Genomic DNA, 14,124 nt, shown 5'->3' on the forward strand with positions numbered 1-14,124 from the left:
ATTATATTTAACTGTATTATAATAAAGAATATAATTAAAGCATATTATATCTATTATTATCTATAATAGTTCAATAAATAAGATAATCATAATTATTATCATTAATCATAATTAGTATAATTAATCATAACTATTATTAAGTAAAATATAAATCATTAATTATTTGAAAAATTAAATTTTGTTTTTATTGTGTGTACGTGTAATATTTTTAGAAATTTAAATATATCAATTATATTAAAAAATTATAATGGCTAATTTAATACGACTGGGCATATCTGGTTATTTTGAATACTTGCGTTTACTATTCAGACTATCAAAACGATGTCAAAGTCAACGACAATTGACTGGTGATGTGGCAGTGGTTACCGGTGCCAACACTGGTATCGGCAAAGAGACGGCCTATCAATTGTCCTTAAGAGGCGCTACTGTAATATCATATTAATATTTTTATAATAATTAGTAATAATAATATTTTTATGTTTATTTGAAATTTTTTCATTATTTTTTTATGGTTTTATTAGGTTATTATCGGGTGTCGTAACATTGAGAAAGGCGAGGATGCCGTCAACGATATTAAGGGTAGGAACGAGTCGGCAGATATTATACTACTTAAGCTGGATTTGGCATCATTGAAGTCCGTCAGACAGTTTGCCCAAAATGTTGCCCAACAGGTCAGGAAAGTCGACATTATTGTCAATAATGCCGGTGTTATGATGTGTCCCGAATGGAAAACTACTGATGGATTTGAAATGCAATTTGGAACCAATTATTTGGGTAATCATATTTATTATTATTATTATTATTATTATTGATAATTATTGTTACTATTTATTACTAATTTTTAGTAATTATATATGTATTATAATTTGTTTCATTTTTTTCAAATCACCCCTCCACTGCCACTGCCCTATCCATTGCCACCTAATCTACCTCCAGGCCATTTTTTGCTGACCATGCATTTGTTGCCACTATTGAAAAAGTCGGTCTCGGCCCGTGTGATCAACATAAGCTCATTGGCCCATATGATTGGCCGTATAAACTTTGAAAACATCAACATGGTCAATGGTAGCTACCAGCCCTTCAAGGCCTATGCTCAGAGCAAACTAGCACTCATACTGTTTGGCCGTGAACTGGCCAGACGGTTGGGCTCGGAGAGCAAGATCAAGACCTATAGTGTACATCCGGGACATACATTCTCTGAGTTGGGTCGTTATGATGATATGGTAGGCATGATCTATAAGTTGGGCAAAATTGTGTTTTTGAATCCCGAAATGGGTTCTCAAACTACACTGTTTTGTGCATTAGACGAGACATTGGATAACGAAACCGGATTTTATTATGTGTGAGTTATTTGATTTGTTTAATTGTATAACTTTTTTTAATAAGTAAAAGTAACAACAGTTTTATTTTATTAAATATAATTATTATTAAAAATATTAATAAAAACTGATTCATGAATTCAATATAATTAAAATACATAAACGGCGATAAAAATCAATGTATATGTATAATAAAATTTATAAACTTTGATGAATTCATTGAAAAATATTAATTTTTATCGGCTTATATAATAGAAATCAAATATTAATATATTATTAGTTTATAAAAATTACTTATGATATTTTTGTATGTTTATTATTATTATTATAATTATTGTAAAATATATGATATTAATGTAAAACTATTTTTCAATTTATTAAGTAACTGTGCCCGAGTTAATGGTATGGTTAGTGCAGCCAAAGATGATATTAGTGGCGAAAAACTATGGGATTTGAGCTGCGATTTAGTTAATCTCGAGCCACACCTCAGGATTTATACTGCAAAGTCTAGTGCCTGGCAGGAGACTGACAAATAAATTATCAACAAATTAATTACAATTACTTTATTTTACCCATAATGTTATATATATATATATATCTAAAAAACAATAATTAGTATACTAATTATAATAACAATTCACTAAAAATACATGTTTACTAAATATTTATACAGTTAAAATACTTATAACATTTATTAGATACAGTTATTTATAAATTATATCTAATCTATTAATTGTAATATCTGTTCAATACATATCTGGATATACTGAATTAAAAAATAAGTTAATTTATCTAATTTATAATTAACATTATAATTTATAATGATTTATATAGATAATTCATATAAATAAGATATAAATAATTTATTAATATTAATTTTGTAATGTAACTTATAATTAATTTTGATTGCTCCCACTAAATGATTATATAATTTCTATAATTATTTTAATTAATAAAGATCAATAAATATATAATTTTAATTGTATACAAACTTATAAGTTTAATTTAATATAAATTTATTTAATATAAATTTATTATAAAAATATCATAGAATTATTATTTATTTATTAAAATTAATTTTACAAGTAATTTACATAAATTGTATTATAATAATTCAAATTAAAGTTTACATAAAGAGGAAATATATTTATTTAAAAATTGTATATATATTCTTATAACTTTAAATACTGAAATTATTTGACAACAAAATTTATAGTTATGTTAATTTAATACGTACATGCTAATTCAATATACAGTATAAATATTTATTTGTATAAACAATAAAGTCAACTATATTAGATAATTAAAAATAAATAGCTATTTATATATATAGACTGTATAGTAATTAATATTTTAACTGTATATTTATAATAGATATAAAAATATTTATATATCCGCTATAAATTACAATATATATTTAGTTAGCTAATTGCAAATATGTTAACTTATTAGTAGTTTATATACTAAATGAATTTAGCAAATAAAGCAAATTTTTTTGTTTATTACAATATTATATTATTTTATAAGAGAAAAATAGATTTTTATTAAAATACTTTATTATGAATTTTTTAGAAATACAATTGTTTCATAGTTTTAAATCTATATAATTTTATGATACAAATATTACTTAAGTTGTTTACATGAATTGTGTATTTTGGTATAATAATGGCACCTACCATAATAACTCATGTCATATTTGATATGTTGGGCACACTGGTCAACACTAACGACTGTATTTTGGACGCCTTCAAACAATATGCCCAACATTTTTATATAAACTTACCGGATAATTATATGAGTAAGTTTATAAGTTTTTTTTCAAAATAATCACATTAATTATATTGTTAATACTTATTGTATGTAATTTATCAATTTTAAATTTATTTTTCAATTATTTCAATAACAACAACATCAAAATAAAATTATAGAAAATATTTTAGAAGCTGATGGTGCAAATAAAATGTTTGACGATTTTTTCGATTACATTAAACTCCCGGAGCCGGCAATGAATAGAAGGTCGGAGAAGATTAAGTTGACAAAAGCTATTGTCGGACACAATCATCAATTGATGCCCGGAGTTAAACGATTTGTTGAACACTTGTACAGTAATAATATACATATGGCTATCGCCACCTCAAGGGACAGTAAGATGTTTGACTATCTGTCCAAACAGGTAAACGGTTTTCTAGACGCCGGCAAACTGTTTGAACACGTTGTTTGCGGTGCTACTGATCCCGAAGTGGTCAACAATAAACCGGCGCCTGATATCTATCACGTTTGTTGTCAGAGATTTAGTGAACCGCCCGATAGTATGCAAAATGTGTTGATTGTTGAAGACTCTCGTAAAGGTATTACCGGCGCTCTGATGACTGGTTCGAAAACATTGCTAATAAACAATGGATTGTATGAATACTTTGATGATATTAGTGATAAAATAACACTGATTTCCGATTCATACCTAAGTGTTAGACTAGACGTCTTAGGAATACCTAATTATGATTAATACTATATGTATTTAACTAAATATTATTAGTACAGTAAATACAAATTATTTATATTTTAAATAATAATTGCAGAAAATTAATTTTTATATTTTATTATTATTATTATTAAATACTTAGAAATAGATTCCCTGTGAATTCCCAGGGAACATGGAAAATAGGGAACTTTTGGATTATAAAACGATGGAGGGAATTGCCCGAACCACAATTATTGTAATTAATATATTAACTAGATTCAATAATTAAATAAATAAAATCATACAGTGCTAATTATTTTTATTAATTTACGTATTTTATAAAGCAATTTTACAATTTATTAATTAATTATTAAATAAAATAATATAAGTTAAAGCAAAAATAAATAAATAATACAATAATAATATATATTAATTGTAAAAATACTCTAAATTTTATAATATAATATGTTCCTAAGTTGTATACAATAATTATATTAAAATTAATTTATACATGTATTTTTAAAAATTAAAATATTCAACAAAAATATTTATGTTTATGATTACTGATAATACAGTAATTATGTTTTATTTAAAATTATTGTCATGGAAACTTTAAAATATTACAGGTTTATTATTATACCATCATTATACTGTACATGTATGTAGAGTACAGTGTACTTAGAAGTAAGTACACTGTACTTATAGGTAAGTACAGTAAATAAAGTTACGTTATTACGTATAAAGTAATTGTACAAATGTACTAAAACATTAAAATGTACTAAAAATTAATTTGTTTGAATATCCTTCAAATATAAACTGTATGTATAAATAATCAATATCTTATAATATAAATAGTTATTCAAAAAAATCATATAAACATTAAAATCCAGTTTATTATAAATTTGTGATTAATTTTTTAAAACTAAATATAAAATCAACTATAAATATTATTATTACATTTTAATAGTATTATTATTATAATAGTTTTCATTTAGGAAGTCAAGATAAAATAAATTAATCTAATCATATTAAATAATAAGATTTTTTTTGTGTTAAAATAATACAAGTTTGAAATTTTAGAAATATTTGTATGAAATATGAGTACTACTAAAAAAAGTGAGAGTAAAATGTGTGAAAAAGCGGAAAATGCAAAAACATTGGTTGGTATGGCTTTCAATGATTTTGGCACTAATACACTACGTATGCGACGTAAGTGCAAAAGTGAACGCCGTTTGGACGGTAAGGTTGTGGTCATTACTGGTGCCAACTCGGGTATTGGCAAAGAATCGGCGTTACAGCTATCAAAACGAGGAGCTAAAGTATAAACTAAAATAATATAAAATAAAATTGATGATTGCTTATTGATTACTGTCCCAACACACAGATATATATTGGATGTCGTAGTCTAGATAAGGCTCAGTTGGCAATCAATGACATCAAAACGGTAAACCCGAGCGCAGACATAATAGCATTGAAACTGGATTTGGCGTCTTTGAAGTCTATCAGACAGTTTGCTTGCGATTTGAAAGAAAGAGAGCCCGTAATCGATATATTGATCAATAATGCGGGTATTATGATGTGTCCGGAGTCTAAAACTACTGAAGGTTTTGAGATGCAATTTGGTAGCAATTATTTGGGTAAATATCTTATTTTTATAACTTTGATAAAAATAATATACTATATGGTAACCAATAAATAAATTACTTAATAAATTTTAACATTTAAACTTAAAATCTAAATTTAAACTCAGAAATAGATATACTTTTTGTATTTTTTGGTGTTATTAAATACTATTTATATAATATAACTTAGGTATTAAAAAAATTAGTATAAAAATAGTGTTTGATAACTATTATCCCAACTATGATATAATCAATACAATAAATAAAATATTTATTAAATAAATTTTAACATATAAAAAATTTGTGAAAAAATAATTATTTTTATATTAATTATATAAATATGATTTTTTAAACCAGGACCATTTTTGTTAACATTATTGTTATTGCCGCATCTGCGTCAATCAACACGTGCACGTGTTATCAATGTATCATCTTCATATCACAAAGTGGGCAAAATTCATTTCGATAATATAATGCTGGCTAACGGTGCTTATGATCCAACCGATGCCTACACCCAAAGTAAGTTGGCTCAGGTATTGGCCACACGAGAAATGGCCCGACGTCTCGGTGATGACAGCACTGTAATGTGTTATGCTTTGAATCCCGGTATCGTCAAGACTGAGCTCCAAAAGTATGCCTTCAGTAACGATATTATGAGAAATATGTTGTTTTTGACGCCAGAAATGGGATGTCAGACAACACTGTACTGTACTCTAGAGGAAAGTCTGGATAACGAATCGGGATTTTATTACGAGTATGTTATTTATAGTAATTATTTTGTTTTGTTTTTTTCTTAATATATTTTAAACAAATTAATTTTAATTAATACTCAAACAGTAATTGCAAACGAGAGGACAGTTTTGTTAAACATGCAGATAATATGGACGACGCAAAAATGTTGTGGCAGTTAAGCTGCGAACTCGTAGACATAGAAGAGTCGTACAGAATCTAAAAATTACATTTAATTAATGTTTAAATACTTGTAATTTGTTATCTATTATATATACAAAATGTATATTATTAATACTGTATATCTAAAATTGTAAGATTTAGTTTACATATTCATTATTTATTTTATTAAACAAAATTAATTGTATTTTTAAAAATTATTATTGTATTTAATTGTATGTTTATTATTATTGACAATAATTGTTTTATATATAAAATTATTGTCATAGTAACTTCAATATATTACAGGTAAATTATGATACTAATGATGTTATGTTATTATAAAGTAATTTACTGTAAATTATATACTAACAGAATGTCCTTCAAATATATTTTATATAAATACATGTATATAATCAATATATTAGTTATTCAAAAAATAAAATAAAAACATTATAATATTATAATAACCAGTTTTTATAATATATATAAATTAGTATTTTGTATTTAATTTTTGTTATTGTTAAATTTTATATACTATAAAAGAAATTATAAATAGCTATAAAATTGTTATTGTAGTATTAAGTGATAGTCAAATAGCATTATTTTAATTGTTAAAATAATATAACTTTAAAAATTTTAACAAAAAAATATATTTGTATGAAATATGAATACTACTAAAAAGTGCGACAATAAAATGTGTGAAATAGCGGAAAATGCAAAAACAATGATCGGTATGACTATTCACGAGTTTGGCACCAATACTCTGAATATGCGGCGTAAATGTAAAAGTAAACGCCGTTTGGACGGTAAGGTTGTGATCATTACTGGTGCCAACTCGGGTATTGGCAAAGAAACAACATTACAGCTATCAAAACGAGGAGCTAAAGTATGAACTAAAATAATTGTTATCTTATATCTTAAATTTACATAAACTTATTGATTATCTGACTGTCCAACACTCAGATATATATTGGATGTCGTAGTCTAGATAAGGCTCAGTTGGCAATCAATGACATCAAAACGGTAAACCCGAGCGCAGACATAATAGCATTGAAACTAGATTTGGCGTCTTTGAAGTCTATCAGACAATTTGCTTGCGATTTGAAAGAAAGAGAGCCCGTAATCGATATATTGATCAATAATGCGGGTATTATGATGTGTCCGGAGTCTAAAACTACCGACGGTTTTGAGATGCAATTTGGTAGCAATTATTTGGGTAAATATCTTATTTTTTATCTTTAGATAAAACATAATATTTTTGATAATTTTGATTAAAAAATACTATGTCTTTAAAGCACAGATATACAGTAAAAAAATATTTAGTAAATAATAACTTTTTTTAAATATTTACATTTAAGATTTTTGATATAAATTTAATATAATATTAAATTGATTACCATAAAAATTTAATTTAATTAAATATATATATATTTATATATTAATTTACTTTAATATATATGTATTATTTACCTCTATTAAAATAACTTAATTATTAAAAAAATAAATATAAAAATACAGTTAATAACTATTATCATAAGTATTAATACAATAAATTCAGTTGTTTTTTATAAATAATATAAAACCATTTTACTTAAAATATAAAAATATAAAATTAATAATTATTTAAATATATTTTATCTATCATACACTCAGGGCCATTTTTATTGACTCTATTGTTATTACCGCATATACGTCAATCAACACGTGCACGTGTTGTTAATGTATCATCTGCCTATCACAAAGTGGGCAAAATTCATTTCGATAATATAATGCTGGCTAACGGTGCTTATGATCCAGCTGATGCATACGGCCAAAGTAAGTTGGCTCAGGTATTGGCCACACGAGAAATGGCCCGACGTCTCGGTGAGGGAAGTACTGTCACGTGTTATGCCTTACATCCCGGTGCTGTCAAGACTGAACTCCAAAAGTATGCCTTCAGTAACGATATTATGAGAAATATGTTGTTTTTGACGCCAGAAATGGGATGTCAGACAACACTGTACTGTACTCTCGAGGAAAGTCTGGATAACGAATCGGGATTTTATTACGAGTATATTATTTATAACTTTATTTATTTATATTAATGTAAGTTTTGCTTACTTTGTTGATCACAACTTTGTATCCGCAAACTAGCGGTAAATTTCTGGACAATTGTTTCGAGGAGATCGGCTCCTCTTCATCAGCAGTGATGGTCAACTGAGGGTCAGACCTGACACTTACAGTTGCCTTAATAGCCATAAGTGAAGTCAGGGTTAGGGAGAGATATGTGATAATTGGTATCATATGTGATGTTAGGGTTTGTGTTACAAGTGTTTAAATGTTTTAAATTTATTTATTTACAATTATAACATAAAATTCACATAATATACAACTTGCCAACAGAACAGCCCTATATTAGGGCTGATCATTGGCATTACAATTATTATTAATTAATGACAGATATGTGTCTGGAATACATGTTTTTGAATTTTGTTGATCATTTATTAACATATTATTGTTTATTTTTTCTGTCTCTATTTTCCAACTTTCCAAAAATAATCTAGATTTATAGTTATTTTCAGTATATATAATTTTTGGGTTTTCAAAATTAATTTTATGATTGTTAGAAGATCTGTTGGCAAGTTGTATATTATGTGAATTTTATGTTATAATTGTAAATAAATAAATTTAAAACATTTAAACACTTGTAACACAAACCCTAACATCACATATGATACCAATTATCACATATCTCTCCCTAACCCTGACTTCACTTATGGCTATTAAGGCAACTGTAAGTGTCAGGTCTGACCCTCAGTTGACCATCACTGCTGATGAAGAGGAGCCGATCTCCTCGAAACAATTGTCCAGAAATTTACCGCTAGTTTGCGGATACAAAGTTGTGATCAACAAAGTAAGCAAAACTTACATTAATATAATAATGAGTGTCGACAACTACAAAAAACTTAATAAATTAATAATTTATTTATTTACTTATTTTAAACAAAATAATCTTATTTATATCTAACACTTGATTTTTTATAAAATATTATAGTAATTGCAAACGAGAGGACAGTTGGGTCAAACATGCAGATAATATGGACGACGCAAAAATGTTATGGGAGTTAAGCTGCGATCTCGTAGACATAGAAGAGTCGTACAGAATCTAAAAATTACATTTAATTAATATTTAAAAACTTGTAATTTGTTATCTATTATATATACAAAATGTATATTATTAATACTGTATATCTAAAATTGTAAGATTTAGTTTACATATTCATTATTTATTTTATTATACAAAATTAATTGTATTTTTAAAAATTATTATTGCATTTAATTGTATGTTTATGATTATTGACAATAATTATTTTATATGTAAAATTATTGTCATAGTAACTTTAATATATCACCGGTAAATTATGATACTAATGAGGTTATGTTATTATAAAGTAATTTACTGTAAAGTACTGTAAAGTAATTTATTAACAGAATGTTATTCAAATATATTTTATATAAATACATGTATATAATCAAAATATTAGTTATTAAAAAAATAAAATTAAAAAATTATAATATAATAACTATAAAAGCAATTATAAATAGCTATAAAATTGTTATTGTAATATTAAGTGATGGTTAAATAGCATTATTTTTATTGTTAAAATATTTTTGTATGAAATATGAATACTACTAAAAAGTGAGACAATAAAATGTGTGAAATAGCGGAATATGCAAAAACAATGATCGGTATTATTATTCACGAGTTTGGCACCAATACTCTGAATATGCGGCGTAAATGTAAAAGTAAACGCCGTTTGGACGGTAAGGTTGTGATCGGCGTTACAGCTATCAAAACGAGGAGCTAAAGTATGAACTAAAATAATTGTTATCTTATTTCTTAAATTGACATAAACTTATTGATTATCTGACTGTCCAACACTCAGATATATATTGTCAAACGAAAGGACAGTTGGGTCAAACATGCAGATAATATGGACGACGCAAAAATGTTATGGGAGTTAAGCTGCGATCTCGTAGACATAGAAGAGTCGTACAGAATCTAAAAATTTATATTTAATTGTTATTTAATTTACATTTAAATAAAACTACTTGTAATCTGTAATTTACTATAACCAGTAAATATAAGATATTGTATATTAATATAACTAAAATTATAAAAATTTGTTTATATAAATTTATTAATTACTTAATTCTACAAAATTAAATGTATTTTTAAAGTATTATAAAAATATATTAAAATTACTATTATTTATATATTTATTTGCTGATTGTATTCAAGAAAGAATTACTAAAATAAATTAGAAATATATTAAAATTATATATTTATATAATTATAACTAAATAATTTGATTAATATATCTCTAATAAAATAGCATATGTTTTTTCCGTTTATTCTGTAGATATTAGTGTATATAATATTTTTTGCATACATTTAATACAATATAGTATATTGAATATTTTGTTGAATTTAATTAAAATTTAAAAATAATAAAAGTGCTGATGCACCCAATATATACAGTATATATTAATATACAATAATATTTTTCATTAATTAATAAATTTATTATTGTACAGTATATTAATATGTACTGTATATACAGATATAATTTGTGTACATATGCACCAAAACTCAAGGTTACAACTATGATTGCAAACAAGTATATAAATGGATTGAATTATAATAAATTTTTTCAATTAATTTAATAAAAGTTTTCATCAATAATAATAATAATTAATTTTGGACTTAAAATAGTTTTGTATTGTATCAGATATATCATAAAAATATGTGCGAAACAATGGTTAACGTCAATAGACTTATTAGTATAGCAACCTATGATATCGGAACCAATACATTGAATATGAGACGAAAATGCAAAAGTGACCGCCGTTTAGACGGTAAGGTAGTTGTGATTACCGGCGCCAACACTGGTATCGGAAAAGAAACGGCTTTACTTCTCTCGAAACGCGGTCCAAAGGTTTGTCATACAAAAAAAAATATTTTATTTAAAAAAAATCATATCAATTATTACGACTCTCTACTAGATATACATGGGTTGTCGTAATATAGAGAAAGCTGAGTCGGCTATCAATGATATCAAAACGGCTAATCCCGGCGCAGACATAGTAGCACTTAAACTGGATTTGGCGTCATTGAAGTCTGTCCGACAGTTTGCTAGTGAACTAAAGGAAAGGGAGTCAGTGATCGACATATTGATCAATAACGCCGGTATTATGGCCTGTCCTGAATGGAAGACAAAGGATGGCTTTGAGATGCAGTTCGGCACTAATTATTTGGGTATTTATTTCATTATATTTTTATTTTTTATTTATTTTTCAATTACATAAACTTACTAACATTTAGAATTGATTTTCTATTTATTAATAATTAATTGTTATAATAATTTTTTCTACCTATATTTTAAAACATTATCTTTTAAAAATAATTAGCAAATTATTAAAAAATTAATCTATTTATATATTTTTTAATTAATTTATGTATATAAATATTAGGTCCGTTTCTACTAAACATGTTACTATTGCCCCAACTTAAACAATCATCAGGAGTCGCACGTATTGTTAATGTGTCGTCCAGTATGCACGCTGTAGGCCGTATCAAGTTTGACAACCTTAATCTAGTTAACGGTGCCTACAATCCTACCCGTGCCTACGGTCAAAGTAAACTGGCAGTAGTGTTGGCCACACGAGAAATGGCCCGTCGATTGGGACCCAAAAGTACTGTAAACTGTTATGTCCTGAATCCCGGTGCCGTCAAAACGGAACTCCAGCGACACAGTAGTGCAACAAAAATGATGGACTCGTTGTTTATTACGCCTGAATTGGGATCTCAGACCACACTCTACTGTTCATTGGATGAGTCGTTGGACAAGGAATCGGGTTTTTATTACGAGTAAGTTATCGTATTAATAGTTAAAATGCAAAAAAATATATTATTTAGTATTAAAACTATATTTTATTTATTCATAATTTCACAAAAAAAAATATTATTGAATATAGGATACTAGTACAACATTATGTGGATTAAAACTTTTTATTAAATGATTACATAATGAATTATAGTTTAATTTATAATTTTTTTTCATATAAACAGTAATTGCAAACGTGTGGACAAAATGGTCAAAGAGGCGACCGATGATTTGACGGCAAACAAATTATGGGACATTACTTGCGATTTGGTTGATATCGACAAACATTTAAAAATTTAATTATTTATAATTAGTTGAATTTCATAATAATATATTTTTTTTGTTTATAAATTTATTTAATCAATAATAACTTTTAATAACATTTATAATTTTTAAAATAAACAGTCATTTGATTCATTAAATTATCGTTAAGTTGTGTTTTTATTCCCATATGGAAATGTCTGAGTCATGGGAAATAATGCGAGTTTTTAACAATATGAAAAAATAGTTTTTTAACTTTTAAAAATAATTTCCCACCCCCTGATTTTAATACATTTTAAAATTTCCCACCCCTTATATTTGGATGTCTCAAAAAGATTCAATCCTATTAATATGCCATCTATTGACCGATTTATGATTTTAACTGTATATGTTTTTATATTAATATAACTAACGGTAATAAAAAAAACTGTAAATTATTTTATAAATGTTTTAAAAAACGTGTTTTTAATACAAATCAATATATCATTTATTTTTAAAAAGTTTTTAATTTATATACCCGTAAAAACCGTTTAATAACTATCAAACATATAATTACCGATAATTGTTTGTAATTAATGGCCACAAATCGGCGGCTATTAACCACAATCGGTACCAGTGATCAATAGCGCTGAACCTGATGACCGATGTTTGACACCAATGTCTGCTCAGACAACACCGATATCAGTGATCAATGACATACAAACAGATTACCGATATTTGAATCCAATGTTTGATCAGTCAACACCGGTACCACTAATCAATGGCCATCAATCAGATTACCGATATCTGACACAAATGTCATCAGACAACACCGGTACCAGTGATCAACAGCGCTCAACGTAATGACCATAATTTGACACAAATGTCTTGCCCGACAACACAGGTACCAGTTCTCTATGGCCATCAATCAGATTACCGATATTTGACACAAATGTATTGCCCGACAACACAGGTACCAGTTCTCAATAGTCAACAACCAGATTACCGATTATTTACTCTACCGATAGTTATTTTTAAATAAAATATAAATGAATAGTTTTTATTGAATATTAGTTACCGGTAATACCTGTCATTACAGCTCCCTATTCCCCCAATTTTGCTTTTCCCTATAGACTCGTTTAATTTACCAGGGGTGGTAAAAAATACGAGTTTTTTCCCATATTAAAATTTTTTTTTTTCATTTTTTTTTAATTCCTTATGGGAATAAAAACACGATTTTACGGTAAGTGTTTTTTTAAACTTATAATTTACGATTTTATTAAATATTTTATTATTATTATTAAATCAATATATAGTAAATTCTTGTGTAAATTATAATAATGCATTTTTTTCTAATTAAGTATTTAAATAAATTTTTACATAAAAATAAGTACAAATTTATTATAATATATTGATCGTTAATTTATTCTCTAATGATCTGAATTTTTGTAATTTTAATAATTAATTAAAACATTTATTAATATATTAATGTAATATACAATACATGTAATATAATTTATAATACGGTAAGTTTATTTATAATAAAGTTTTACTACAAAAATAACGTTTATCACAAATATAACTGCAATATATTTTATTTTAAATTTAATTTAATAAAATAAATACCATAATAAAAATATTTTTGATTTGGTATTATTTTTTTACTA

At 25.9% G+C, this 14,124-nt stretch overlaps 5 protein-coding genes across 5 annotated transcripts; all 5 read left to right on the forward strand.

The window, feature by feature from the left end:
* The first annotated feature begins 247 nt into the window (after positions 1-247).
* On the forward strand, positions 248-1,855 carry LOC128951337 (retinol dehydrogenase 12-like). Its single transcript, XM_054296586.1, has 4 exons — positions 248-427; positions 522-774; positions 937-1,342; positions 1,702-1,855. The coding sequence occupies exons 1-4, from the start codon at positions 248-250 to the stop codon at positions 1,853-1,855; spliced, it is 993 nt and encodes a 330-aa protein (XP_054152561.1).
* Positions 1,856-2,984: 1,129 nt separating this feature from the next.
* Positions 2,985-3,822, forward strand: LOC128951338 (pseudouridine-5'-phosphatase-like). Its single transcript, XM_054296587.1, has 2 exons — positions 2,985-3,117; positions 3,248-3,822. Exons 1-2 carry the CDS (start codon positions 2,985-2,987, stop codon positions 3,820-3,822), a joined length of 708 nt encoding a protein of 235 aa, XP_054152562.1.
* Positions 3,823-4,875: 1,053 nt separating this feature from the next.
* On the forward strand, positions 4,876-6,351 carry LOC128951339 (retinol dehydrogenase 11-like). Its single transcript, XM_054296588.1, has 4 exons — positions 4,876-5,096; positions 5,162-5,414; positions 5,757-6,153; positions 6,237-6,351. Exons 1-4 carry the CDS (start codon positions 4,905-4,907, stop codon positions 6,349-6,351), a joined length of 957 nt encoding a protein of 318 aa, XP_054152563.1. The 5' UTR covers positions 4,876-4,904.
* Positions 6,352-6,984: 633 nt separating this feature from the next.
* LOC128951340 (retinol dehydrogenase 11-like) lies at positions 6,985-9,439 on the forward strand. The gene is made up of 4 exons (XM_054296589.1): positions 6,985-7,176; positions 7,254-7,506; positions 7,944-8,340; positions 9,325-9,439. The coding sequence occupies exons 1-4, from the start codon at positions 6,985-6,987 to the stop codon at positions 9,437-9,439; spliced, it is 957 nt and encodes a 318-aa protein (XP_054152564.1).
* Positions 9,440-11,089: 1,650 nt separating this feature from the next.
* LOC128951341 (retinol dehydrogenase 13-like) lies at positions 11,090-12,517 on the forward strand. Its single transcript, XM_054296590.1, has 4 exons — positions 11,090-11,269; positions 11,337-11,589; positions 11,805-12,201; positions 12,403-12,517. Exons 1-4 carry the CDS (start codon positions 11,090-11,092, stop codon positions 12,515-12,517), a joined length of 945 nt encoding a protein of 314 aa, XP_054152565.1.
* Positions 12,518-14,124: the final 1,607 nt, after the last annotated feature.

Source organism: Oppia nitens, unplaced genomic scaffold (genome assembly GCF_028296485.1).
Source record: "Oppia nitens isolate AA-2021 unplaced genomic scaffold, nextdenovo-longstitch-racon4-pilon3 scaffold1_pilon_pilon_pilon, whole genome shotgun sequence".
NCBI lineage: Eukaryota > Metazoa > Arthropoda > Arachnida > Sarcoptiformes > Oppiidae > Oppia > Oppia nitens.